Consider the following 27,473-nt stretch of genomic DNA (forward strand, 5'->3'; position numbering starts at 1 on the left):
TGGTTGAGGAAGAGCAATAAAAACAAAACCTGAAAGATGTAGAACATGTATATTCTTTTACTCTATCAACCACATTGAGGATCTAATTAAATAATGGCTCCTACTTTAATATGAACAGGAAATTTTACCTCTTCTATTTTGCAAACTGTTTGAAATCATTGAACAGCAAACTTAATAAAATCTCTCAAAGTTCTGAAAGCATTATTGTACAACATTTGTCAAAATGATGGTATTTTTCAGAGGGTTGCAATCATATTAATCATAACATTCCTAATAGGGATGACAGAAGGCGATTCATTTTGGGACACTCTTCGGGATCAGGTTCTGGGCAAGCCATCTGAAGAAATCAAAGAATGCCATAAACCAAAGCCAGTCCTTCTTCAGACTGGAGAGGTAATGCATTTGGATTATCATGGTGAAATTAGTATATTGTTATTTTTAAATTTATGAATTATCAGATATGAATAGGTCTGTGTTGAATAGTAGATCTGTGTATTATACAAATGTTCCCAAATTAAATTTTTAATATTAAAAATATGGATGCCATAAGTTTAAGGAAATAAGGAAATAGGAAATAAGGGGTATGATTACTAAATATACTGACTTAGACTTTTACATCCATAGTAAATAATTGAAACAATTAGAACAGAGGAAAAGGAAGAATAAGATTAAGATGTATGAGCACAGAATTCCTTACAGAGAAAGACATCTCAGGTTATTTTCCAGAACTCAGGCAACATTATTAACTAAAGCAATATTCTTTAAATACCCTTTGGAACATGGATTTTCATTTTCATGCCAGTGTTCATAATACCATGAATTTTTGATGTAGAAACAATTTTTAAATATAATTTTTTTTCTAACATTTACTTAGAAGTTCTTCAAGAAGGAGAGGCAATGAAGAAATAGAAGGAATAGAGGGAAAGATTCTGTGCTAATCTGAACATGGTAAAGGATATAGTCTCTTGGAGAAGAAAAGTAAGGCAAGACTTAGTAACTGAAGATTTAAAGTGTTATATAGAGTAAAAAGAGAAATAATTAAGTTATTTCAAATGATGGTAATTCCTTGTTTGTCTTGTATAAGGATAGTCACCATGGTAATATAGGAGAACCTTGGTTATCTGTTACACATTGTGATTCCATAAAGCCACCAAAAACTTCATTGATGAGAACATAATTCCAGGTTAATGGGACACTGGTATTTGAAATTCACATATTAATTCTAGATAGAATATTTAATACTACATGACTTAGAAAAACACCTGTGACTGTAGGATAAGACACTCAAACAACTGGAAACATTGAATATCCATTAACAAAGGAAATTCTGTGAGCAGCATTTGTCTCGAGCAAAGAGAGTAATATTCCTAACACAGTTTTCATGCTTTTGGTTCCTAGCTGTTAAATCCTCATCCCTGGCACCCAGATATCGTTGACGTTCAGATTGTTACTCTCGGGTTCTTGGCCATCACTGCCATCCCTGGGGAGTTCACGTAAGTTCCTCTTTTTTATTTTGTGAGATTTTTGTGGTAGTTGTAGATGTGTTTCTGTTGAAATCACTTCTTATCATGGGCAGATAACCCTGTACTGACTCTTCTGTATCCTACTGTGCTATGTATGGCCAATAGTGACAAATATTTCCAACCCCCTTTTGGTGGGGCCTCTGAAGAATAAACCTCTTTATGCCTCTCACTGATGGGTATCTTTTTTTTTTTTTTTTCTGAATGTTGAGCTTCAAGTTAACTTTTTCACTCTCCTCTTTCACCTTCATCAAGAGGTTTTTTAGTTCCTCTTCACTCTCTGCCATAAGGGTGGTGTCATCTGCATAATCTGAGGTTATTGATACTTCTCCCGGCAATCTTGATTCCAGCTTGTGCTTCTTCCAGCCCAGTGTTTCTCATGATGTGCTCTGCATATAAGTTAAATAAGCAGGGTGACAATATACAGCCTTGACATACTCCTTTTCCTATTTGGAACCAGTCTGTTGTTCCATGTCCAGTTCTAACTATTGCTCCCTGACCTGCGTATAGGTTTCTCAGGAGGCAGGTCAGGTGCTCTGGTATTCCCATCTCTTTGAGGGTTTTCCACAGTTTATTGTGATCCACACAGTCGAAGGCTTTGGCATAGTCAATAAAGCAGAAATATTAGAATGTTAAAGCTCAACATTCAGAAAACGAAGATCATGGCATCTGGTCCCATCACTTCATGGGAAATTGATGGGGAAACAGTGGAAACAGTGTCAGACTTTATTTTTTGTGGAGGGGGGCTCCAAAACCACTGCAGATGGTGACTGTAGCCATGAAATTAAAAAACACTTACTCCTTGGAAGAAAAGTTATGACCAACCTAGATAGCATATTGAAAAGCAGAGACATTACTTTCCCAACAAAGGTCCGTCTAGTCAAGGCTATGGTTTTTCCAGTGGTCATGTATGGATGTCAGAGTTGGACTGTGAAGAAAGCTGAGCACTGAAGAATTGATGCTTTTGAACTGTGGTGTTGGAGAAGACTCTTGAGAGTCCCTTGGACTGCAAGGAGATCCAACCAGTCCATTCTGAAGGAGATCAGCCCTGGAATTTCTTTGGAGGGAATGATGCTAAAGCTGAAACTCCAGTACTTTGGCCACCTCATGCTAAGAGTTGACTCATTGGAAAAGACTCTGATGCTGGGAGGGGTTGGGGGCAGGAGGAGAAGGGGACGACAGAGGATAAGACGGCTGGATGGCATCACTGACTCGATGGATGTGAATCAGAGTGAACTCTGGGAGTTGGTGATGGACAGGGAGACCTGGCGTGCTGCGATTCATGGGGTCGCAGAGAGTCAGACACGACTGACGACTGAACTGAACTGAACTGAGTGGGTATCTTGAAGTAAATGTGAAAATTTGAGAAGTTATCATTCTAGATTAAAATTATGCAGTGACTTATTATGTCAGCAGAAAGACTTTAAATAATATTAAAATACAGGAACATGAAACAATCAGTTTAGGTATTAGAAGCATGGAAACATGTTTTAAATTTGCTCTTTATGCCATATTTCCTGTCTTAATAAGTAGCAATTTTGTGTCTTTCCGTTGCTCAGGGCCTGAATCTCAGTCATCCTTGAGTTCTTTTTCAATTTTCCCTGCTTTAAATCCCTCAGCAAATTCTGCATGTTCTATTCAACACTTTCCATCATTCTGCCCGACCCACCTCCTCCCCACTTGGGTCTAAGTCACCATTGCCTCTCCCTGGATTACTGCAATAACCATCTCACTTTCTTGCTTCTGCCTTACTCCTCTATAGTCTTTTCTCAACATTATAGCCAGAGATATCCCTATAAAGCATAAGTGAAATCATGTCACTTATCATAACCTTTCAATAGCTTCCCAACTCTCCAGAGAAACCTTCACACCCTTATAATATGCTGCAAGGCCCTCTGCGATCCTCTCTTCAGCAAACTGTCTGATCTGATTTTGTACCACTCCGTACAAAATTAATTTGCCTCAGTCACACCTGCTGCAGCCACCTTGGCTCCACTACAATTCTCAGACTACCAAGCATGCTCCTGTTTTAGGGCTTTTGAACTTAAACAGCTCCTTCTACCTGCAACACTTACCCTCCATATATCTCCATGGCCAACTCTTTCATTCCTTCATTTCTCTGCTGAAAACTCTAACAGAGATGCCAGTCCTGCTTACAGTACATGACACTGTTTTCACCCAGCACTGCTACCAGCATCATTGCATCGCTACCACCACCACCACAATGACCACCACCATCCTCTTTCATCCTTATCCTGCCTTATATTCTGCATTGCACTTATTGTCATCTCACTTTTTAATTTTCTATTGACCATCTTCTCTTCCAAGAATGTAAGCTCCATACTGTTGAGTCCTCAGCAATTTCAAGTGGGTCTGGTATAAAGTTAGTAGCTCACTTGTGTCCCCATGTAATCCCCCAGGCTCCTCTGTCCGTGGAATTCTCTAGGTAAGAATAATGGAGTGGATATCCATTCCCATCTCCAGGGGATTTTCCTGACGCAGGGATTGAAGCTAGGTCTCCTGCATTGCAAGTGGTTTCTTTACCATCTGAGCTAAGTAAATGAATGAAGCGTAAGTTCTCTGTAGGCAGGAATAGTGTACACTCTACTTGCCTCAGCTCTTATTAACATGGAATGTAACCAATTGTTGACTCGGTGAATGGAAGACAGTTGTAATCTTCTGCCAGTGATATTCACTGATTCTGTTTTCCTCCTTTAACTTATCTGGTTTTGGCTTAGGATTTATTTTGAAGATAGGGCAGTGTGGAAAAAAGCTCAGCCAGAACTTGCGTTGTTTCTCTACACTTTACTGTGGTGTAGCCAGGCTAACTTTTTGGCTTTCCTTACAAGTTTGTGTGTACCTCGCACCTTTTCTGTTCCTTTCTGTGTACCTTGCGTACATTCTGAATAGGAAACCACTTAGATAATTCTGTTTTCTTGACTCAGGACCATGTCTGGACGGAGACTTCGGCAGGCAGTTCGAGAAGTAAGTTACAAATGAAATAATATACCTGTGCATTTTTATTTGGAAAAGAGAAGAAGAATTCCCTATCCTTGTGATCTGATACCTTTTAAATTAATCTTTGCTAAGATGATAAGAGTTTTACACTTCTTGAAAGTAGAGGCTGGAGGTGAATATGAAATATTGATGGCATAAGAATAAAATTAAAAATATAAAGGAAATATAGTAGGATTAAAATGTTTTATTTGTATTTATGTACTAATACTTTAAAATTTATGAGTTTTATGGATTCAGTAGTAAATGACCCCAAGTTCATTAATATCTTAAAGTCCTATATAAAAAAATCTAACACATTGAAAATTATGTATTTTATCTGTATTTGTGATTTTTTTTATTTCAGAAAGTATTGTCCATGTTTCTAAAATGACATAACCAGCAAAAGTCTTATTATTTGGAGCTGGAAATAGCTACTGTGGTTAGCTAATAATGCTCCCTTTAGACTTTTTAGGAAATTGATAAAACACCTATATTTTTAGTGATAAAGTTCTGCATCAGGAAGTAGAGTCATTAGGGTGTTCATAGATCCATTGACTTGCCCAACTGGAGTGCAGAGTTAAGGCTTTTAACTTTTCACCAAGGACTCTCTGATACTCCTGTATTCCTGGGCAATTTTGACCATTGGAAAAATATTAAGATAGATATATTACAATAAAAATTCATATTGATAATTGTATGTTAAATATAACAAAAATGATAATACACTTTAAGATGAAGAGTAATTTTAGTGCACTCTCCCCTTTGCCCTAGGAATTTGAAGCTTATGGGATGCTGAATATGACTGTTGTTATTTCAGGTCTATGTAATGTATATACACACTACATTACCACATATGAAGAATACCAGGTAAAGTAGAAAGTTCTCTTCATTTAAATGAATTATATCCTGGTCAAGACTATTGTATCAAATGCAGATTTTCTTTCTGGACTTCCTTAATCATGTTTTTTGAGAGATGATTTTGTTTTAGAGCAGGTAAGAAAAGGATAAGCCAGAGGTCATATTTGGGAGTTCTAGGTTGACCATTTCCAAGTTCAGTAGAGAATTCTAGTCTCATTAACTTCCACTTTCCCTGAAATAAATTACCTGGTCAAGGGCACTGGTAATAAGCCTGAGTTATGGCATACAACATTTCTAACTCGATCCATAATGCTTTTGGTGCCTTAAGCTTCTGTAGAACCTGAGAAAATGCCCATTGGCAGCTACTATCTAGAGAAAGCACTGGCTAAGCACCTTGCAAATGTGATTTTATGTAATCCTCTCAATTAGCCCTGACTGAAGTAGGGTGTTATTATAGCGTGATACAGATTAAGAAACAGAGCCTCAAAAAATTAGGGAGGCTGCTGACTGGTGATGTTTTTATTTTGTTTGTTACAAATAGTACAAAAAGTAGCCTAAGTACTTTTAAACACCAGTAGCTAAAAACGTGAAAACAGGGTAGAAGTCCATACTTACTAGTTTCTAATAGATCTGAGGTATAACTTGGCAATCCATGGTGTGGCACACAGGCTGCCTCTTGACAAATGCTCAGTAATTCCAGCAGTGGAGTCCGCCCTGCTGCCCTCTGTTGACTTTACTGAAGGTCCCTGCCTTTGAGTGATTCCTGTTGAATAAAGATTCTTAACTGGGATAAACTTAGATGAGAATAATAAGTTAGATGAGAATAATTCCATTTTTGCCTTATCTGTAACTGTAATTTAGCATTATAGTAAAGTAATGCTCAATATTCTCCAAGCCAGGCTTCAGCAATATGTGAACCATGAACTTCCAGATGTTCAGGCTGGTTTTAGAAAAGGCAGAGGAACCAGAGATCAAATTGCCGACATCTGCTGGATCATTGAAAAAGCAAGAGAGTTCCAGAAAAACATCTATTTCTGCTTTATTGACTATGCCAAAGCCTTTGACTGTGTGGATCACAATAAACTGTGGAAAATTCTGAAGGAGATGGGAATACCAGACCACCTGATTTGCCTCTTGAGAAACCTATAGGTAGGCCAGGAAGCAACAGTTAGAAATGGACATGGAACAACAGACTGGTTCCAAATAGGAAAAGGAGTGTAAGGTTGTATATTGTCACCCTGCTTACTTAACTTATATGCAGAGTACATCATGAGAAACACTGGGCTGGAAGAAGCACAAGCTGGAATCAAGATTGCCGGGAGAAATATCAATAACTTCAGATACGCACATGACATATGGCAGAAAGTGAAGAACTAAAGAGCCTCTTGATGAAAGTGAAAGAAGAGAGTGAAAAAGTTGGCTTAAAGCTCAACATTCAGAACGAAGATCATGGCATCCGGTCCCATCACTTCATGGGAAATAGATGGGGAAACAGTGGAAACAGTGACTGACTTTATTTTTGGGGCTCCAAAATCACTGCAGATGGTGACTGCAGCCATGAAATTAAAAGATGCTTACTCCTTGGAAGGAAAGTTATGACCAACCTAGATAGCATATTCAAAAGCAGAGACATTACTTTGCCAACAAAGGTTCGTCTAGTCAAGGCTATGGTTTTTCCAGTGTTCATGTATGGATGTGAGAGTTGGACTATAAAGAAAGCTGAGCATTGAAGAATTGATGCTTTTGAACTGTGGTGTTGGAGAAGACTCTTGAGAGTCCCTTGGACTGCAGGGAGATCCAACCAGTCCATCCTAAAGGAGATCAGTCCTGGGTGTTCATTGGAAGAACTGATGTTGAAGCTCAAACTCCAGTACTTTGGCCACCTGATGCGAAGACCTGACTTACATGAAAAGACCCTGATGCTGGGAAAGATTGAGGGCAGGAGGAGAAGGGGACGATAGAGGATGAGATGGTTGGATGGCATCACTGACTTAATGGACATGGGTTTGGGTAGACCCCGGCAGTTGGTGATGAATAGGGAAGCCTGGCGTGCTGCGGTTCATGGGGTTGCAAAGAGTCAGATATGACTGAGCGACTGAACTGAACTGAGGAAATGACAACCCACTCCAGTATTCTTGCCTGGAAAATTCCATGGACTGAGGAGCCTGATGGGCTATAGTCCATGGTGTTGCAAAGAGTGAGACGTGACTGAGCAGGCTCGCATGTTATTTAGCACTTCTTTCAATTATGAATGTAGCCAACAAATGACAGTAACATGATCAGTACTATGACTTTTGTCATCAATAGGAACCATGAGTATTTTTATATCCCACCTAGTTACTGCATATATGGAAATATCTTTTATTCTCATTGAAAGTGAAAGTCACTCAGTTGTGTCTGACTTTTGCAACACCATGGACTGTACAGTCCATGGAATTCTCCTGGCCAGAATACTGGAGTGGGCAGCCATTCTCTTCTCCAGGGGATCTTCCCAACCCAGGGATCAAACCCAGGTCTCCCACATTGCAGGTAGATTCATTACCAGCTGAGCCACCAGGGAAGTCTTTTATTCTCGTTGCTATTTTAAAATCACAGTAGTTATTAGATCTCCTACAAGATCTTGTTATTCAAGGGCATCACACAGAAACACAAACATTGCTCTGTTACAAAGCTAGTTTATTATTCAATTACATTTAATGGGTTTCCTTTGTCTACCTATGTATTTTATTTTATTTTATGTGTTTAGAAACATTACTATTAGCAGGGTCCATCGCCTCAACAGTCTGCCAAAGGAGACCATGGTACAAATAGTTAGAAACTCCTACTAGCTTGTCTCCTGATTAGGGACATGCAAAAATTAGTATTAATTAATTGATTTATTCACTCATTCATTCAACAGATGTGTTTTGTGACAGATATTGTATTAGCCACTATCTGGGCATGACAATGGTTATGAATCTGCTCCTGCCCTCAAGCCCACTAGAATTTATGGGTCAGTAGAAGACATAAAAGACATAGAAGAAAGCAGATGATTCCATTTCCCATTTCTGTGAAAGAGATGCACAAGGTGTTATGAAAGCAAAGAGAAAGAGCAGCAGTTTAGACTGGGTGTTTGACACTGGGGACTGGCAAATTTTCATGAAGATATATTGTTTGTCCAGGTTCTTGAGAATGAGTAAGGACTGATTAAGCAAATATAATGAAAGTTAATGGAAAGTGTTCCATATTGAGGGAGTTACATATGCAAAGGTCCAGAGGGGCGGGCTTAGTATATTTAAGGGACTGTACTTAACTGAATACCCTGGGATAAACATGAGGAGGGTAGTGAGATGGGCTAAAGTGGGAGGCAGGGGTTAGTCAATGGAGAATCTTCTGTGCTATGCCACAGAGCTCTGACTCAATAAGGAGGATTTTAGGGCACTCTAGTCCAATTCAAAGGAAGGAATGCTGTGATTTAGAAAGCTCACTAGGATGGCAGTGTAGAAAATGAATTGGAAGGGCAAGTGTGGAGGCAGAGAACTGTGGAGGCAGAGAACTAACTGATGAAGAAGCTGTAGTTATGATCTGGGTGAGAGGTAAGGGTTTGACCAAGGTTAAAGCAGTAAAGAAAGAGGAAAATGAAAGAATTCAAGAGGTTTTTAAGGAATGATGACTTGGAGACTTACAGGATGACTGCCAGACGATCCTGGCATAGGCTTCACTGAGATGAAGAATGTTACAGGGAAAGCGGATATATTTGGAGGGATAAGTTCCATGTTAGATTTGATGAATTGAAGGTTTCTGTGAATAACCAAATCTTTGGACCGCAGGTGAAAGGAGATGTATTTGATTTTATTTTATAGTTCTGTGATGGTTAAATGGGCTCCCCAGGTGGAAGTGGTAAACAATCTTTCTGCTAATGCAGGAGATGTTGGTTCAATCCCTGGGTCAGGAAGATCCCCTGGAGAAGGAAATGGAAACCCACTCCTGTATTCTTGCCTGGGAAATCCCAGGGACAGAGGAGCCTGGCAGGCTACAATCCATGGGGTCACAGAAGAGTCAGACATGACTTAGCAACTAAACAACAAGAAGAGGATGGGTTAAATGTCCTTTTCCAGATGGTTCTATAACCATCCAATTTATTCAGGATGGTTTCTTTCAAATAAATCCCTCTTTCAAATAAAATGGATTGACTCTCCAAATGGCACGCGCCAAGAGAATTCATTGCCTTTAACGAATAGTTGGTGGGAACCATTCACTTCAGCTGGTAAATGGAAATGCTCGCCCTCCTTTGTCATAATTAGCTTTGAATGACATCAGTTTGGATATGCAAGATGTACAATCATCACCTGTCACTAAAATCAACACCTGCAAACGGATCGAACTATGCAGGATGGTGTCCAACTCTGCTCTGCCCCTCCTGCAGGCTCAGCGATACGAGGCCGCATCCACAATTTATGGACCACATACCCTGTCTGCCTACATCCAGCTTTACAGAGTCCTTGCCAAGGCCATTGCTACGGTAATCAAACATTGTGTTTGTATGTCTCAGGAGTGGGGAGATGAAGAGGGAAGTCAAAAAGACCTTCGCTTTGAGTGTTCAGTTCCTTTATATTTAAAAATATTATAGCTGTGAGGTATCTCTAAAAATTGAAACCGATAAAATGAATTCAGAGTCAGTTAGTCATCTTTTGGTGGTGACCACTTTTTTCATATATATTATCTCATATTAGTCTCGCAATCGATGTGTGAAGTATAGAGTTATCATTTTTCCCCATTTTTCAGATGAGCAAATAGGTTCAGAGATGAGAAGTGATCAAGCTTACTATAACTGAGAGTTGAACCAGTGCTCCCTAACCCTGGTCAGTTTCTCTCCATTTGCTTCATGAATTGAGTGGTTTATCAATTCTGACATGTCCATTTTCTTTATTAGAACATCTCTGAAATTGGGATGTATCTTCCAATCAAAGGAATCTTACAATTATACATTAGCATGTTTTTACTTTCTTGGTGGCTCAAAAATAATAATAGTTATTATAATCAATAGAGCCTTAGATTTGATAAAGTATGAGTTGTCTTCAAATGTACATATACATTGTATCTACCTAAAATATGTACACCTAAATGAGTTTATTTAAAGAAACAACACTCCTGTAAATCTTACCTCTGGTATATAGTTTATATACAAAGATGCGTTCTGGTGGCAGAAGATTAGTCAATATGCAGGATAACGACTTTAAGATAATAAATGATCCTTGTATAATACCACATAAGCCCCAAAAGGCTGTGAGGCAGGGATGGCTTAGCCAAGACAATAAAGCCCTTTCAAAGAAAAAGCTTGGATATATCAAATTGAAACAAAACTGCTATTTCTGTAGGTCAAAACAGTGAAATATTGGAAATTTCATGTGCCTCCACCTAATTAGCTATTGACTGTGTATTTGAAATCTCAGTAGAAGGAATCTACTTTAAGGTATATGGGGTTGGCCAAAAAGTTCATTCAGGTTTTCTGTAACATCTTATGCAAAAACCTGAATAAACTTATTAGCCAACCCAATATCTTAATTACCTGATTATTGTTTTATCATAATATGCCTTTCAATTTTAGATCTGATACTTTCTTTTCAATTATTTTTAGTTTTTATCATAAAACCTGTACCTATTTGTAGAATATCCAGATTATAAAGATATGTATAAACCTATAAGCTATATCTAGAGATAACCACCCGAGAAGGCAATGGCACCCCACTCCAGTACTCTTGCCTGGAAAATCCCATGGATGGAGGAGCCTGGTAGGCTGCAGTCGATGGGGTCGCTGAGAGTCGGACACGACTGAGCGACTTAACTTTCACTTTTCACTTTCATGCACTGGAGAAGGAAATGGCAACCCAATCCAGTGTTCTTGCCTGGAGAATCCCAGGGACGGAGGAGCCTGGTGGGCTGCCAGACATCTATGAGGTCACACAGAGTCGGATACGACTGAAGCGACTTAGCAGCAGTGGCAGCAGAGATAACCACTGTTTAACTTTCATGCAATTACAGGTTTATAGCTCTTCCCATAGAAAGAGAGGCATCAAATTTTATAGTGATATTTAGGAAGTGTGATTCACTTTGCAGAAATTTGTTTCAGAATATTATGGTTATGTGTCTAAGAATATCTATGTGATCTTGGGCAAAAATACCACTGAGTGTCTGCAAACCTATTTTTCCATTTGCAAAATGGGAATGATGATGAGTAGATTATATGGCTGGTATAAAGATTAAGTATATAGAGCAAAGGTTAAAGTATATTAAATACGTACGAAGGGCTATTAGAGATTAGAGATTAGAATTTTGATGGCACTATTAAAGGTGACACATTTTATGGAAAACATAGATTAAACTGGGCATGTTATAGGCTGATCTTAACTTTTAAATTAAAACTATATTTATTATATTCATTAATTAGCACAGAGAAGGATTTAGGAAAATACTTGGTAGTGACTTTGGTTAAGAGAGACTTAACACTTTTTAAACATTTAAAAGAATAATTACAATGTCATGTCACAGAGGCTGACCATGTGTTCCTATTGAGAGTCATACACGTAAAGAATGGTTGTCCCAGAATCTAAACTCACGTAGCGTGATTCCTAGCTTACACTCAGATTATACTGACGAGGGGAGTGAAAGTGTTTCCTGTGACCGAAATGTTCTTCTGTCACAAAAGTTAAAATTATGGACATCTAGGCTCCAATTTCAGCAAAGTTCCCCTCATATTTTGTTACATTTGTTAGCTCTTGGGAAGAGAGAGAAAAAGTGAAAGTGAATGTATGTGTGTGTGTGTGTGAGTGTGTGTGTGTGTGTTCCAGTGAAGACATTTTGGGGAGGGTGTGGAGAAGGCAATGGCACCGCACTCCAGTACTCTTGCCTGGAAAATCCCATGGATGGAGGAGCCTGGTAGGCTGCAGTCCATGGGGTCGCTAAGAGTCAGATACGACTGAAGCGACTTAGCAGTAGCAGTGGTCAGGGAAAAAGGTCTCCGTTCTGTATTGTACGCCCCTTAAGCAAATACTCTCTGTTCTAGGATACTGTAGCCAATTTGAGCAGTGGTCCAAAGCCTCCATTTTTTGAAGAACTGATGTCTCCATTAATTCCAAATATTGTGGATAGAGCACCTGAAGGCACAACTTTTGGGGATGTCCTGCTACCAGCGAACACTATATACAGAGTGGTAAGACTTGGAAAGGGATGTTGGGATCCTTATGAGGCCTATACTTGAAGGTGGGGGAAAGATGTTGTTTAAAAGTCACCACCTGCCTTGAATCATGCCACGGACCTGTTGTTAGCAATGATTTTGAAAATTGTTCTTATCTCTGCAGAGGCTCTGCACACATGAGAATGGGGAAGTATTTATTTTTCAGATGGCAATTTTGGAAAACTTGAATTTCTAAAATTCAAATTATTCCTTTTTTTTTTTTTTTAAGAGATAGACATGGAACCATTCATTGCAGCGTAGAAAAGTGGTTTCTTAAATCAAGGGTGGGAAAACACGGAAATGAAGCAGGTTTTCTACCCCTAGTACTTTATATAGATCTTGTTTCTTGTAACTTTGCTAAATCATTTATTAGTTTCAATAGATTTTCTTTGGTGTGGATTCCTTAGAAATGTCTATGTATGGTATGTCATCTGTGAATAAAAGCAGGTTTACTTCTTTTTGAGTTTCTTTTCTGGATACCTTTTATTTCTTTCCTTATTGCATTGGCTAGAGTCTCCAATGTAATGTTGAAAAGAAGTTGTAAGAATGAACATCCTTATCTTGTTTCTAATCTTAGGAGGAAAAGTATTCAGTTATTAAGTATAATGTTTTCATCAGAATTTCTGTAGATGCCTTTTATTAGGTTAAAAAATTCCCTTCTATGTCTAGTTTGTTGAGAGTTCTTATGAAGAAATGGTGTTGACTTTTTTCCAAACGCTTTTCTGTGTCTACTGAGATGATCATGTGGCTTTTGTTTTTTATCTATTAATAGGGTGTATTTTATTAGTTGATTTTCACATATTAAATAAATACCCTTTAGTCATGGTATACCAGAGAAGGCAATGGCACCCCACTCCAGTACTCTTGCCTGGAAAATCCATGGACGGAGGAGCCTGGTGGGCTGCAGTCCATGGGGTCTCGAAGAGTCAGACACGACTGAGCGACTTAACTTTCACTTTTCACTTTCATGCATTGGAGAAGGAAATGGCAACCCACTCCAATGTTCTTGCCTGGAGAATCCCAGGGATGGGGGAGCCTGGTGGGCTGCCATCTATGGGGTCTCACAGAGTCGGACACAACTGAAGCAACTCAGCAGCAGCAGCAGCAGTAATGATATACAATACTTTTTACATGTTGTTAAATTTGGTTTAACAACATGTGGGCTTCCCTTGTAGCTCAGTTGGTAAAGAATCTGCCTGCAATGCAGGAGACCCGGGTTCCATCCCTGGGTGGGGAAGATCCCCTGGAGAAGGAAATGGCAACCCACTCCAGTTATCTTTGCATGGAAAATCCCATGGACAGAGGGGCTTGGTGGGCTGCGGTCCACGGGGTCACAAAGAGTCGGGCACAATTGAGCAACTAACGCCTCACGACCAACACTTCACTTCACAAATTTGGTTTGCTAATATCTTTCTAGAGAGTTTTGTACTCGTGTCTATGAGGGGCATTTCTAGTCTTTTCATGTGTTGTCTTAGCTCTTGCTATCAGGGTAATACTGGTATCAGAGAAGGAGTAGGAAGTGTTTCCTCTCATATTCTGAAAATGTATGCAAAAGATTAATATTATTTCTTCTTTAAATATTGGATCAGATTTACCAGCAAAGTCATTTAAATTTGGGTTTCTCTTTATGGCAAAATTTTAAATCACTAATTCAATTTCTTTACACAATTTAGGCATATTTAGATGTTCTATTTTTTCTTGTGTCAGTTGTATGTCTTTCTAGCAGTTTAATTTGTCTTTAGGAATTTTCCCATTTCATTTAATTGTCTAATGTGTTGGGATAAACTTGTTCATAGCATTCCTTTATAATTCGTTTAATTCCTGTAAGGTCAATAATGATGTCCCCTCTTTCTTCCTGGTTTTGCTGACTTGTGTTTTCAAAGAGCCATCTTTTAGCTTCATTGATTTTATCTGTTGTTTTTCTATTTCATTGATTTTTGCTCTAGTGTTTAATTTCCTTCCTTCTGCCTGCTTTGATTTTATTTTGCACTTCTCATCTCTTAAGGTGGATGCTTAGGTTATTTTTATGTGTAGTGTCCTTTTATAAATTCCTCTGTTGGTTTTTTACTATGTATATTTTTAGCTATTTTCCTGATATTAGGGACTTGGAAAAGAACTCTCTTTCTGCTCTTAACCTTCCACTCTCAATACTTCTGACAGCAATTGTGTGGAGGTTCCCCCCACAGTAATTGTGTAGAGGTTCTCCTGTTCCCTGTGGACACCAATTTGATGCCCTCAATTCAATTCTGATGTTATTTACTTGGAGTTAAGGGCTCAGTGGGCTTCCTTGGTGGCTCAGATAGTAAAGAATCTGCCTGCACTGCAGGAGACCCAGGTTCGATTGGGAAGAGCCCCTGGAGAAGGGAATGGCTACCCCACTCCAGTATTCTTGCCTGGAGAATCCCATGGACAGAGGAGCTACAGTCCATGGGGTTGCAAAGAGTTGGACCTGTCTGAGCTACTAACACTTCCACTGTTTGTTTGTTTGTTTGTTTTTCACAAAGGCTCAGCTCCACAGGACAGCACCCTCTCTTCCCACTTCCTTCTCCCCATACACACGTGTTTCAGACGCCAATGGTAAATCCAAGTTATCACCTGTGCATCTACCAGCCTGGTTATAAATTGAAGATGCTCTGGCTATAAATTGGAGATTCTCCTCCTCAGGTTTAATAACTTGCTAGAACAGCTCACAGAACTTTGGAAAATAGTCTACTGACTAGATCACCAGCTGATTATAAAAGGATACAACTCAGGAACAACCCATGGAAGAGATGCGTAGAGCAAGGTATAGGGGAAGGAATGCAGAGCTTCTCCAGTCATTCCGCTTTCCAGAATCTCTGCACGTTCACCAGCCTGGAAGCTCTCTGAATCCCATGCTTCAGGGACTTCTGTGGAGGCTCCCTTACCTGGCCATGATTGATTAAATCACTGGCCATGGGTGGTTAACTCACTCTTAGCTCTTTTCCCTCCCTGGAGATCAGGGAGTTCGAGTTGAAAGTTCCAACTCTCTAATCACCTGGTTTGTTCCCCTGACAACTAGCTCCCATTCTGAGGTTATGCAGAAGCCTCCAGCCACCAGCCATCTTATTTTCATCCAGAAAGACACTTTAGTACAGATTTGATAGCCTTCCCCGCTCTGGTTGAACTGTAGTAACACAGAGGGTGAGCACAACCCTGGTAAGAAAACCAAGAACTTGTACTGTGCTTACTCTAAGTTTCAGTTCAGTTCAGTCCTTCAGTCGTGTCCAACTCTTTGCGACCCCATGAATCGCAGCACGCCAGGCCTCCCTGTCCATCACCAACTTCCAGAGTTCACTCAGACTCACGTCCATTGAGTCAGTGATGCTATCCAGCCATCTCATCCTCTGTCATGCCCTTCTCCTCCTGCCCCCAATCCCTCCCAGCATCAGAGTCTTTTCCAATGAGTCAACTCTTCACATGACGTGGCCAAAGTACTGGAGTTTCAGCTTTAGCAACATTCCTTCCAAAGAAATCCCAGGGCTGATCTCCTTCAGAATGGACTGGTTGGATCTCCTTGCAGTCCATGGGACTCTCAAGAGTCTTCTCCAACAGCACACTTCAAAAGCATCAATTCTTCGGCGCTCAGCCTTCTTCACAGTCCAACTCTCACATCCATACATGAACACTGGAAAAACCATAGCCTTGACTAGACGGACCTTTGTTGTCAAAGTAATGTCTCTGCTTTTGAATATGCTATCTAGGTTGGTCATAACTTTTCTTCCAAGGAGTAAGCGTTTTTTAATTTCATGGCGGCAGTCACCATCTGCAGTGATTGTGGAGCCCAAAAAAATAAAGTCTGACATTTTTTCCACTGTTTCCCCATCTATTTCCCATGAAGTGGTGGGACCAGATGCCATGATCTTCGTTTTCTGAATGTTGAGTTTTAAGCCAACTTTTTCACTCTCCTCTTTCACCTTCATCAAGAGGCTTTTTAGTTCCTCTTCACTTTCTGCCATAAGGGTGGTGTCATCTGCATATCTGAGGTTATTGATATTTCTCCCGGCAATCTTGATTCCAGCTTGTGCTTCTTGCAGCCCAGCGTTTCTCATGATGTACTCTGCATATAATTTAAATAAGCAGGGTGACCATATACAGCCTTGACATACTCCTTTTCCTATTTGGACCAGTCTGTTGTTCCATGTCCAGTTCTAACTGTTGCTTCCTGACCTGCATACAAATTTCTCAAGAGGCAGGTCAGGTGGTCTGGTATTCCCATCTCTTTCAGAATTTTCCACAGTTTATTGTGATCCACACAGTCCAAGGCTTTGGCATAGTCAATAAAGCAGAAATAGATGTTTTTCTGGAACTCTCTTGCTTTTTCCACGATCCAGCTGATGTTGGCAATTTGGTCTCTGGTTCCTCTGCTTTTTCTAAAACCAGCTTGAACAACTGGAAGTTCACGGTTCACGTATTGCTGAAGCCTGGCTTGAAGAATTTTGAGCATTAGGGAAAAGGGATGGGGGGAATAAATTAGGAATTTGTGATTAGCAGATACAAACTACTATGTAGAAAATAAACAATAAAGTTCCACTGTATAGCACAGGGAACTATATTCAATGTCTTTTAATAACCTGCTGCTGCTAAGTCACTTCAGTCGTGTCAGACTCTGTGCGACCCCGTGGACGGCAGCCCACCAGGCTCCCCCGTCCCTGGGATTCTCCAGGCAAGAACACTGGAGTGGGTTGCCGTTTCCTTCTCCAATGCATGAAAGTGAAAAGTGAAAGTGAAGTCGCTCAGTCATGTCCAACTCTTAGCGACCCCATAGACAGCAGCCCACCAGGCTCCTCCTTCCATGGGATTTTCCAGGCAAGAGTACTGGAGTGGGGTGCCATTGCCTTCTCCTTTAATAACCTATAATAACCTAAAATGAAAGTGAATATGAAAAAAATATATAATTGATCACTGTACACCAGAAACGAATATAACATTGTAAACTGACTATATTTTAAAAAATAAAATAAAATTTAAAAGTGGTTTTTTGATAGTTTTGTCAATATACATAGTTGCTTTACAGGGAAAGGACATACTGACCTCCTCATGCTGTCATGCTGAACAGACATTTCTCACCATTTGAATTGGCACATTATATCTGTAGTGGGGTTGTCTCTTGTTGTTAAGATGAGTGTGAGTGAACAGGAATTGTGATGGTAGGAAAAAAATCAAGGACAAGAACATGTAAGGATTAGGAAAATTTGGCTAATCATGAAAATTTTATTTTTTAAGTGAACCATGGTATGGTTTGCAGGGATGATTTCTCTATATAAAGAATAGAGTGATTTTTGCAGAAAATTCTAACTGCTGTTGAAACATTTTTCTGGCCATTGGTGAGGCTGGCTAATTTGATAATCTCACTGGTGAAAATGAAGAAAATTAGAAAAAATAAATTGATGGTAGTTATTCAGGGGAGTTAACAGTAAGTAATTGAGCTGCACATCTCTATTTAGATGGTAATCATTGATTATGAACCCATGGAATATTTTTATTAAAAAATGTTTTTAATATGGGCTAGGTCTTCGAGAATAGGTAGGAGTTTATAGTGCCCATCAAGAGACCTGGATCTCCTGCATTGCAGACAGGTTCTTTATTGGCTGAGCCACCAGGGAAGCCCCAAGACATACCACCTGTAGGTATATAGACTATAGAGGGCTTAAGGTGGAGCAGCAGGTGGGAACTTACCTGTAAAAGGTCTTGTATACCATGGTAAGTCATGTGAAGACTTGTTAGTTTGTTATTTAAAAATATTTTTTGATGTATAAATGACATACAGTAATACATCTTTAAAGAGTACAGTTTGGTAAGTTTTTACTATTAAGGGCATCTACTTCTTGAGTAATCTTTAGTAATCTATATCTTGAGGAATTTTTCCATTTCATTTCATTTAAGTTATTTGAATTTGTAGATATATAGCTCTATATCTTCATCTATATCTGAATCTACCAAAAGCAAATTATTGGTCCAAAATTCTGAAGTAATTTACTGGGTCCAAATTCCTGTTCCCATGTTACAAGGGTATGTTCTCTAATATTCTCAGAAGATTCAATTAAATACAATATAATCTCTACAGGTACCCAGATTCCTAGGAATGTTTCATAAATAATGGCCCAAATATGAGCATGGAAAAGTACTATTATTAGAACTCATGAAATCAGTTTTTATTTTCAGGGAGAAGTTGTTGAAGTTACCTTTGTAGGTGCTAACCCAAAGAATTCAGCAGAAAACCGGGTAAGCATTAATGATTCTTTTTACGAATTTAAGTCCACTTCTTTAGCCTTTCACTTGCGTATCCCTCTGAAGATTAAAAAATAAAGATAAAATGTTTCAACTTGCTTTTCATTGTATTTTATAGGTGTGAAAATTTTCAGGGGGAACAGTTAATGTAGAGTTGGGTCTAAAAAGATAGACGCCAGGAAATATTCAATTGACTCTACTTAGGACCACGTAGAGCACAATGCATAGAAAACTGCGTGGTCTCTTGAGATGATGTAGATTTGAATACAATTCCCATTTACGAATCCCAATTTTAAAACTCTACTGAATTTGGTTAAATACTCCAAGGGCCAGTGTGAAGTGTATCTTTGGCTCCTCTCCTCTTCTGCACTCCTGACTCTGGTCCTGCTTCCGTTGCTGTGGGATGACCACGGATCCCTGAGCGGACACTCTAATGACTGGAGCCCTGGCCCACATGCTTTCCTTTTTCTTGCACTGGCCTTTTCCCTACTCTTTGCTACAGGCACTAATAGAGTGTTTATTTATTAATCTTGAAAAATGACACAAGAAATACAGATTCCATGTAAAAACAGACAGTACGGAAGTTCTTAAAATAGACTGCGGAAACATCTCTCTTTTCATGAACATTTTTAGAGGCAATGCTGTTTCCAATTTCTTACATATCATTTCATACTTTTTTGTCATATATCTGTATTTATGTATATGATAAAGTATATAATATCTATGAATAAAATGAAGTAGTTTTATTCCTCTGGAACTCCCTTGAAATGTTCTTATAACTATACAAGCAATAATTAGATATGTTCTATCTGTAAGATTTCAAACAATAGAGAAATATATAGAGGAAAAAGAAAATGGGTCCATGAAAGTGATTTCAAGGTGAGATTTTTTTCTGTGGCAGAGAATGCATTAACTCTATGGAAGAGTCATTCCTCCCAGAGCCCATTGTTGCCTATAATCCAAAATGCCTTTCTTTCAAGTGAGCCTTCCCATTTCTGTTTATTAAAATAGGATTCCTTTGACAAAAGTTGTGACAATGTGACATTGTCAGATATTATATTGGGAAAGATTTTTCTACTGCTTGGATAGTCAACATGCACCTGTTTGAAATAATTTCTCTAGGCAGTCAAGTCATGCCAGAATATTTACATGTTTACAGCATTATTTTCTAAAGATGTTAAAGTGTTGTAGCAAGAATGCAGAATTAGCTCTTACCTGACATCCTTAGGGTGGAGAAATACTACCATCATTATTGCCTGGAGAAGCAGGAGACTAAGTTACTTAAAGAACTATGAGAACAGAATTAATTCCTGAGGCTGTTTTGGGACTTGGCATAAAACTATTTCTGGTACCCTGTACCATTAGTGATCATCACATCCTTACCACTGTGCTGAATGCTTACCATGTGCAGGTACTAGGCTAAAGGCTTTATTTACATACATCATCACATGAATCTATTTAATCCTCCCTACTACTCAGTGAGATACATTTTATTATCTTTGTTTTACAGATGAATAAAGTGAGACTGAGAGAAATTAAGTAACTTGCACAAACTAATTGTGTATCTAGAAGAGATTAAGCCTGGGAGGCGAGGAGAGGATGGTCACAGAGTTTGCACATTCGGCATCCTAGCTTTGTTCTCTGATCTGCACTCTAGACCTATACACTGGGGCCCTTCTGTTTCCTTCTCCACTGAAGGCCTTCCCAGTGTCACTCTGCCCTAAATGGCCATGAACAATTCTCTTTTCAAGTCACTGTAGTTACGGAAACTTTTTTTTATTGAATATTCCATTAGTTGAGTAATCGGGGCTTCCCTGGTAGCTCAGATGTAAAGAATCTGCCTTCAATGCAAAAACCCAGGTTCAATTCCTGGAGAATAAAACAGCAACCCATTCCAGAATTCTTGCCTAGAGAATCCCATAGATAGAAGAACCTGGCAGGGGTCAGTCAGTGGGGTCACAAAGAGTTAGACACAACTGAGTAATTAAAGTTGAGTAATTAAAGAAGAATTTTAAAGAATCCTATGGTCCAGCTATAAATAAGTGATTCATTCAGCAAAGGTTTATTTGAACACCTGTAAATGACAAGCTTGTAATGGATAAAGGTGAATTAGACACAAGTCCTGGCTTCCCAGGTGGCTCAGTGGTAAACAATCCATCTGTCAAGCAGGAGATACAACTTTGATCCCTGGGTTGGGGAGATCCCCTGGAGAAGGAAATGGCAACTCACTCCAGGAGTCTTGCCTGGGAAATCCCATGGACAGAGGAGCCTGGCGGGCTACATGGGGTCACCAAAGAGTCGGCTACGAATTATCAACTAAACAACAACAACCTGACCTTAAGGGCCACGATGTAAAGATTTTTAAGGAAAATTGGAGATTCATGGCCTTTGTATGTTTTATTATTATGTTATTTAAATATGTGGTTTATTTGAAGCTGAATTCTTGGTCTAAAACAAATTACTATGACCAATGTGGAAAATTTTATTTTCCACTGGGAAAATAAAATCTGCTTATGATGTGGTTTCTAGGCATCCATTATGACAAAATATAAGGATTGCTTTTAGCTCCCCAGGAGTAAGAAGATTTACATATGCTTTTCAGTTCTTTTACTCAGACAGTATATACTAATAACTCATTTACCTGGAGATGTAAATTTACCTGGAGATGAGGGAATTTTCCCATTCCCCCCCCCTAAATCTGGAGGTGACTTAGAGAAAGTCTTAGAATACAGATCAATGAACGTGTCAGAAATGGTTTGCTGCCTTTTCTAAATCTTGTTTTATTTACTCTTTTCTTTGCTCTAATTTCCAAAATTTGCTGTCAGCTCTAAAATTGTTCTTCATTCAATTTTCTAAAGAGAAGTCATGGTTTTTAATAGACTGGATGAGTTAACATTCTGAAGACATTGCATAGATTGTTAAAAGGAACAACTGAGGATTTGTATGAAATTCTAATACGTATACTCATCAGGTCTTGGGAGGTTAGTAATGGTCAACAGGGGATTATGGGGTTTCTACAGTTAGATTTCTTCTGTGACTCTGCAGTGTCTGATCAGTTATATTAATTGCATTTCAGACCCATCAGACCTTCCTCACTGTGGAGAAATATGAGGCCACATCAGCAACATGGCAGATAATGCATAATGATGCCTCCTGGGAGACTCGGTGAGCATGTCTGTTGAATATTTTGTCTTTCAAGCCCTGAAAAGAGTTGGTTAGTAATGCAGAGAAGACAAATGGCAAGACTGGCTCACTGCATGATATTAATGATATCAAATTCCCCAAAAGCCTTCTGGCTTTATTTAGTTGATTTATTAGATTTCATCTTGATCCTATTTTTCTACAAAACAATGTGCTGTGTGTCTGTAAGATTAGGTGCTAATGAGGTTATGACCTCCATGCTTGCAAATATCTGTTAGTTTTGTTTTTTCCATGGTCACAGACACAACCCCTAAAAGCTAATTAGTCTTCCTGCAAAGTGGTTGCAAGGCCTGCTGGGTGAAGGTGTGTGAGATAGTTCTGTGGAGCTTGATATTTCTCCTGAGATAATAATGAGTCTATACTTACCATGTGTTGCATGCTTGTATGTGGTCAGTGGTTCTTCATTTGAATTACTAAAATACAATAAGCTTGAGTGTTTAATTCTTGCTGACCCAGTAGGAAAGGAATATGCTTATAGAGTTTCCTCAGAGAAACTTTTCTCTGTACTTTTTGCTATCAAATACCTGAGCTGAATAGATAATATGAAGATTTTAAAATACATTTGGAAATATTTCCATTCTTATGTATATAAATTTTACACCATGGAACAGTAGTATGGACATGAGCAAAATTTTTGGTCATTTGGTCTAATTCAAATGACCTCAAACTAAGTGATTATTTGTATGTTAGTTTGGTTTCCATGGTTAATGGAAAATAGAGATTTGATCTTATTGTGGCCTGTTTGATAGCCTCCCAAAATTATGGGCATAATGTTTACTCTGATCTTTAAGACTCTATGTAATATTTAAACAAGTAATACATGCATATTTATTGTTAAAATATGGTTATACAGGTAACAAAAAAGGATAATTTAGTTTCAAAAGCCTGAAGTCAGAACGGTAGTTAACACCCAGGAAATGTAGTAGTCAGCCTTGTTCGCGAGCAGCAGTGTTACCAGCTGTTTTAGGGAACTCTGGACCTGTCACTGAGGAAACAGAGGATGCCGAGCACATCCTTTCTGCGCAGGGCGTTTATCCTCTACATAACCAAGGGCATCAGTCAGCTTGCCCATTGTGCCTCTCGGTATTTAGTAGCTGACCTCCCTGCCATGATCTACAAGGAGCCACGTGATCTGATTCCATCCGATTCTGTCATCTCAACCATTCTGCCCTGATCCTGCTCACATGCATTCTGTCTCTTGGCTGCACCAAGTTTGCTTCTGCTTCAGACACTTTGCAGTCTCTGTTCCTTCTTTCTAGAATGTTCTTCCACTAGACAGGTGTGCGTTCAGTATAAAGGACATCTCCTTAGAGATACCTCTCTTACTTTCTTCATTTCACTTATCTTTTTAGCTTTACTTTTAAATTATTTATTCTTTTTGGCTACGTTGGGTCTTCACGTGCTGCCCTCAGGCTTTCTCCAGTTGCAGCAAGCAAGAACTACACTTCATTGTGGTGCATGGGCCTCTCCTTGCAGTGGCCCCTCTTGTTGTGGGCAGCACAGGCTCTAGGGCACATGGGCTCAGAAGTTGTGGTGCTTGGGCTTCGTTGCTCTGCTGCATGTGGGATTTCCCAGACCAGGGATGGAAATTATATCTCTTGCCTTGGCAGGCGGATTCTTAACCACTTGACCACGAGGGAAGCCCCTCACATTTCCCTTTTAAAATTATTTGTTGGTTTGTTTTTTTATTGCTTTTTTACTATCTTGTCCTAGTTTGACCATAAGCTCTGTGAAACTTTAGACCATGCCTGTCTCGTTCACTACAGTATTCTCAGTACCTCTAGCATAGCGTCTGGCACGTGAGCTCATGAAATGCATATTTTGAACAAATGAATCTAGATGCAAAAAGTGTCAAGTTGAAGTAGAGGATGGCAAGGGCTGAAGGGAAGCTGTAGCAGTTCTAAAGCAGGGGACATCCTTTGTTCTGAATATCGGGTAAAGCTATCCTAGGATGGATAGAATTTAGGAGGTTAGGTAGAACAAGTCAAGATATTTCTACAAATGACTGTTTCTTGAAGATCTGCTTCTAGGAAATATTTATCTCTGTTTTGTTCATTGCTATATTCTCAATATCTAGTAGAGTGCCTTGCTTATTGTCAGTATTCTTTTAATGTTCATTTATTGACTAATCGAACACTTTTTAATCGCACATTTTTAAGAGTAAAATTGGATTTGTTTGTTTCCTACCAACAGTTTCTACTGGCACAAAGGCTCACTGGGTCTTAGCAATGCGACGATACAGTGGCACATTCCAGATACTGCCCAGCCTGGAACCTACAGAATAAAATACTTTGGACACAGTCGGAAGCAGGACTTACTCAAGCCCGCTGTTCTACTTTCATTTGAAAGCACTCCCTCTGTTTTTGAAGTCACAACTACTTGGTGAAAGTTGATAAAACATTTAAAGAGCAGCTGTACTCTGTATGATTTATATGACTGATTTCATGTGAATGTAATCTATTATGATGACTTCAATAATTGTCCTTTGGGGACAGATGGTTTACAGCTAATGGGACAGGTATGTGTGTGGTGTGTGTGTGTGAGAGAGAGAGATAGAGAGAGGTGTATCCTGTTTACCTTGCTATTGTAGCTTACTTTACCTTATGGTTGTTGCCTAAAGCATAATTTCCCTTGGGGCCCTGTGGCTATTTTAAGAGAGAGTTCCCCTCAATATGGAACCTCTGAGATGTTAGTGAGAGTGGTGGAAGATGTGTGAACAATGTTTAAACTATTTATTTATAGAAATTATGGAATGTTAGCACTTAAAAAGCTGAAAGAGGTTATCTACTTGGATCCTTCATTTTATAGATGGGAAAATGAAGTTTTATGGATTTAAGATTAGCATAAGGCTAGGGCCTTTCCCTTCAGTCACATTTAAAAAGTATTTATATAAACATTGACCATAAATGTATAAGCCCAGTTAGAGAAAGTTAGCATGCCAGTTTTTCCTATATTGAGGGGTAGCCTTTCCAAGCAGTCACCCTGGCATTGAGATGGCTGATCCAGAGTTGTTTTGAATGTTCAAATCATTTCTGGAATTGCCTTCAGAGCCCAACTGTGGGAAAGTCAGACTTGTAATATTTTGATCTTGCCTATGTGTCTCTAAGTGCCCTTATCCCACTGAATTGAGTCTCATATTCCCATGACTTGTTTTCAGTAATTTTGGATTGTTTTCACTAATCAAATTCACTGAAAACCCACAAAGTTTTGTTACTAGTGTAGATACTAATATGAAAGTGATATGGGCTTGAAAAGGAGTCCTCAAAGAAGAGGCTCTGGATTCATTTATCTGTCATTACTTATTCACTCACTCATGGACCTGTTCAATCATAGAATATTTATGAAGGCATATTCTCATTCCCGGCACTGTACTAGTGTGGCTCTGACAGTTAGATCATATTTAGGCTGAATGTATGTGTCAAAAGGTCACTATTTCAAAGGAGAAAATATTCAATTCAACGTGTAAATTCTGGGGAGGCATTGAAAAATCAATAATCTTCAAGTCACATCTTGTATATCACCTTTGTTGAGTATTCTATTTAGTGGGTAAACTGAGGCTCCAGGCAATTTGGAAAAACCTGTTTTGAAAGCTATTTTTGGGTATTGTGAAATATCCAGTCTAATGTCCCAGAGAATAAGCTATGATGATCTGACATTGATTGCCTGAAAGTAATTGCATTTAAAATTATCCAATTAGCTAGGAGCTCCAGGTTGCAAAATAAATTTCTTAAAGCTGAGTCATGCTTTTGCGTGGGTATAAATGCTTTAGCATCTTTTGGAAAAATCAACTTTTCTTTCAAAAATAGCTTTCAAGTTTGAAAATAATAATGATATCAACAATAATATTTACATCTATTTACATAAGACTTAACATGCTATATTGTACCCAGAACATTTTTTGATGAATCAGTGCTCTAGAGCAGGGGTCCGCAACCTCCAGAATCTAATGCCTGATGATCTGAGGTAGAGCTGATATAATAATAGAAATAAAGTGCACAAGAGATGCAGTGCACTTGAGTCATCCTGAAAGCATCCCCTCTTCCTAATCAATGGAAAAATTATCTTCCACAAAACCAGTCCCTGGCGCCAAAAAGGTTGAGGACTGCTGTTCTAGAGGCTGTTTCTGTGCAAGTTAATTGTGGTGAATTAACTAGTTACAGTTTCAGTGGGTAATGGTCATTTTTCCTAATGACACTGCACTATTTAGGATAAAAATTCAGAGACCTAAAAGAGTAGATGCTTCTGAAAGTAGTTGATTTCAGAAAGACAAATTATGTTACAGCTGATGATAATGTTTTTAAAAGTATTTCTTATGACTCAGAAGAGCTTTTGAATTATTTTCCACCACCTCTGTGCCTCCCTTTGAAACTTTTCTCAGCCGGCCTGTGATTCCCTGCTGTTTACTTGCAGCTGCGCCAAAGCAGCCGTTCTATTGCCTACTGATCCTTCTACACCCCACCCTCTGCCACCAGTGCTCTTGGCCACATGTAACCCCAGAAACTTGTTTTCTCACTTGCTGCCATCTCTTCCAACTGAAGTTCCATTTCTGCAGTTTGTAAGTAAAAACAGAACCAGATCTCTACATCATAGATATTATAATTATTCATTTGAACATGCAAAACAGCACATAGATGCTGATCTGATCTGTCCACATAAAAACAGATCCAGTCAGTGTCTGGGGGTGTTGCTGGGAGTGGCTCACTGGAGCCAAAGCACATGGAGAAAATGAAAATTGGTGGAGAATGTATAAAGGACGATTGAGTGTGTGGGAGAATTCTTTTGAAGATTTTGTTTCTCATGTCAAAGTGTCTGTTTTTCATTTGTTGTACTCTGTCTACTCTGGTGTTAAGGATGCTATGACTTTTTTAAAAGTACTGAATGATCCATCTATATTTTCAATCAGTATTATGTAAATTGTCAGTATTCAATAGAATGTTTAATAAATTAATAATTGCACCTGGGACATTATTTTCTAATGAGAGGTGTAGACACTTGAGCCATTTTTTTCATTTTAAGAGATGGAGCAAATGGTGGTAGATTATATATAAATCAGGTTGGAAGGTGATATTGCAGTCGGTTTTGTGGAAGAAGTGACATCTAAGCTAAGACCTAAAGAGTATTAGCTAGGAGGAAGGTAACGGGTGTGTGTGTGTATGATGTGCATACTTGCACATGTGTAAGAGAAGTAACTATTCCAGGTAGAGGAAATACCAAGTAGTTTCTCAAGGCTGTAATTAGATTGCAAGGGAGGAGTGGTCAGAAATGCAGCATTGAATTTTGCCTTCATAAAAGCCATTTGGTTTTAGATTTGTATTAGCATTTTTTCTCCTTGAGACTTGTCACTTATAAAGATGCCTGAATGTATTTCCCCTTTGCTGTGCTGGTAAAAGACATATTTTATACCCAAGGAAACTGATTTTGGTTCTCAGTCTGCA

At 38.9% G+C, this 27,473-nt stretch overlaps 1 protein-coding gene across 1 annotated transcript in view; it reads left to right on the top strand.

The window, feature by feature from the left end:
- ASAH2 (N-acylsphingosine amidohydrolase 2) overlaps window positions 1-27,174 on the top strand; it is a 57,524-nt gene extending 30,350 nt beyond the window's left edge. The window contains exons 11-19 of the mRNA XM_070363314.1: window positions 278-393; window positions 1,399-1,493; window positions 4,466-4,505; window positions 5,289-5,384; window positions 9,781-9,876; window positions 12,418-12,564; window positions 18,772-18,831; window positions 21,914-22,002; window positions 24,232-27,174. Coding sequence (XP_070219415.1) covers window positions 278-393; window positions 1,399-1,493; window positions 4,466-4,505; window positions 5,289-5,384; window positions 9,781-9,876; window positions 12,418-12,564; window positions 18,772-18,831; window positions 21,914-22,002; window positions 24,232-24,424 — 932 coding nt within the window. The 3' untranslated portion in view covers window positions 24,425-27,174. The remainder of the gene's footprint in view (window positions 1-277; window positions 394-1,398; window positions 1,494-4,465; window positions 4,506-5,288; window positions 5,385-9,780; window positions 9,877-12,417; window positions 12,565-18,771; window positions 18,832-21,913; window positions 22,003-24,231) is intronic.
- The last annotated feature ends 299 nt before the right edge of the window (window positions 27,175-27,473 follow it).

This window comes from Bos mutus, chromosome 26 (genome assembly GCF_027580195.1).
Source record: "Bos mutus isolate GX-2022 chromosome 26, NWIPB_WYAK_1.1, whole genome shotgun sequence".
Lineage (NCBI taxonomy): Eukaryota > Metazoa > Chordata > Mammalia > Artiodactyla > Bovidae > Bos > Bos mutus.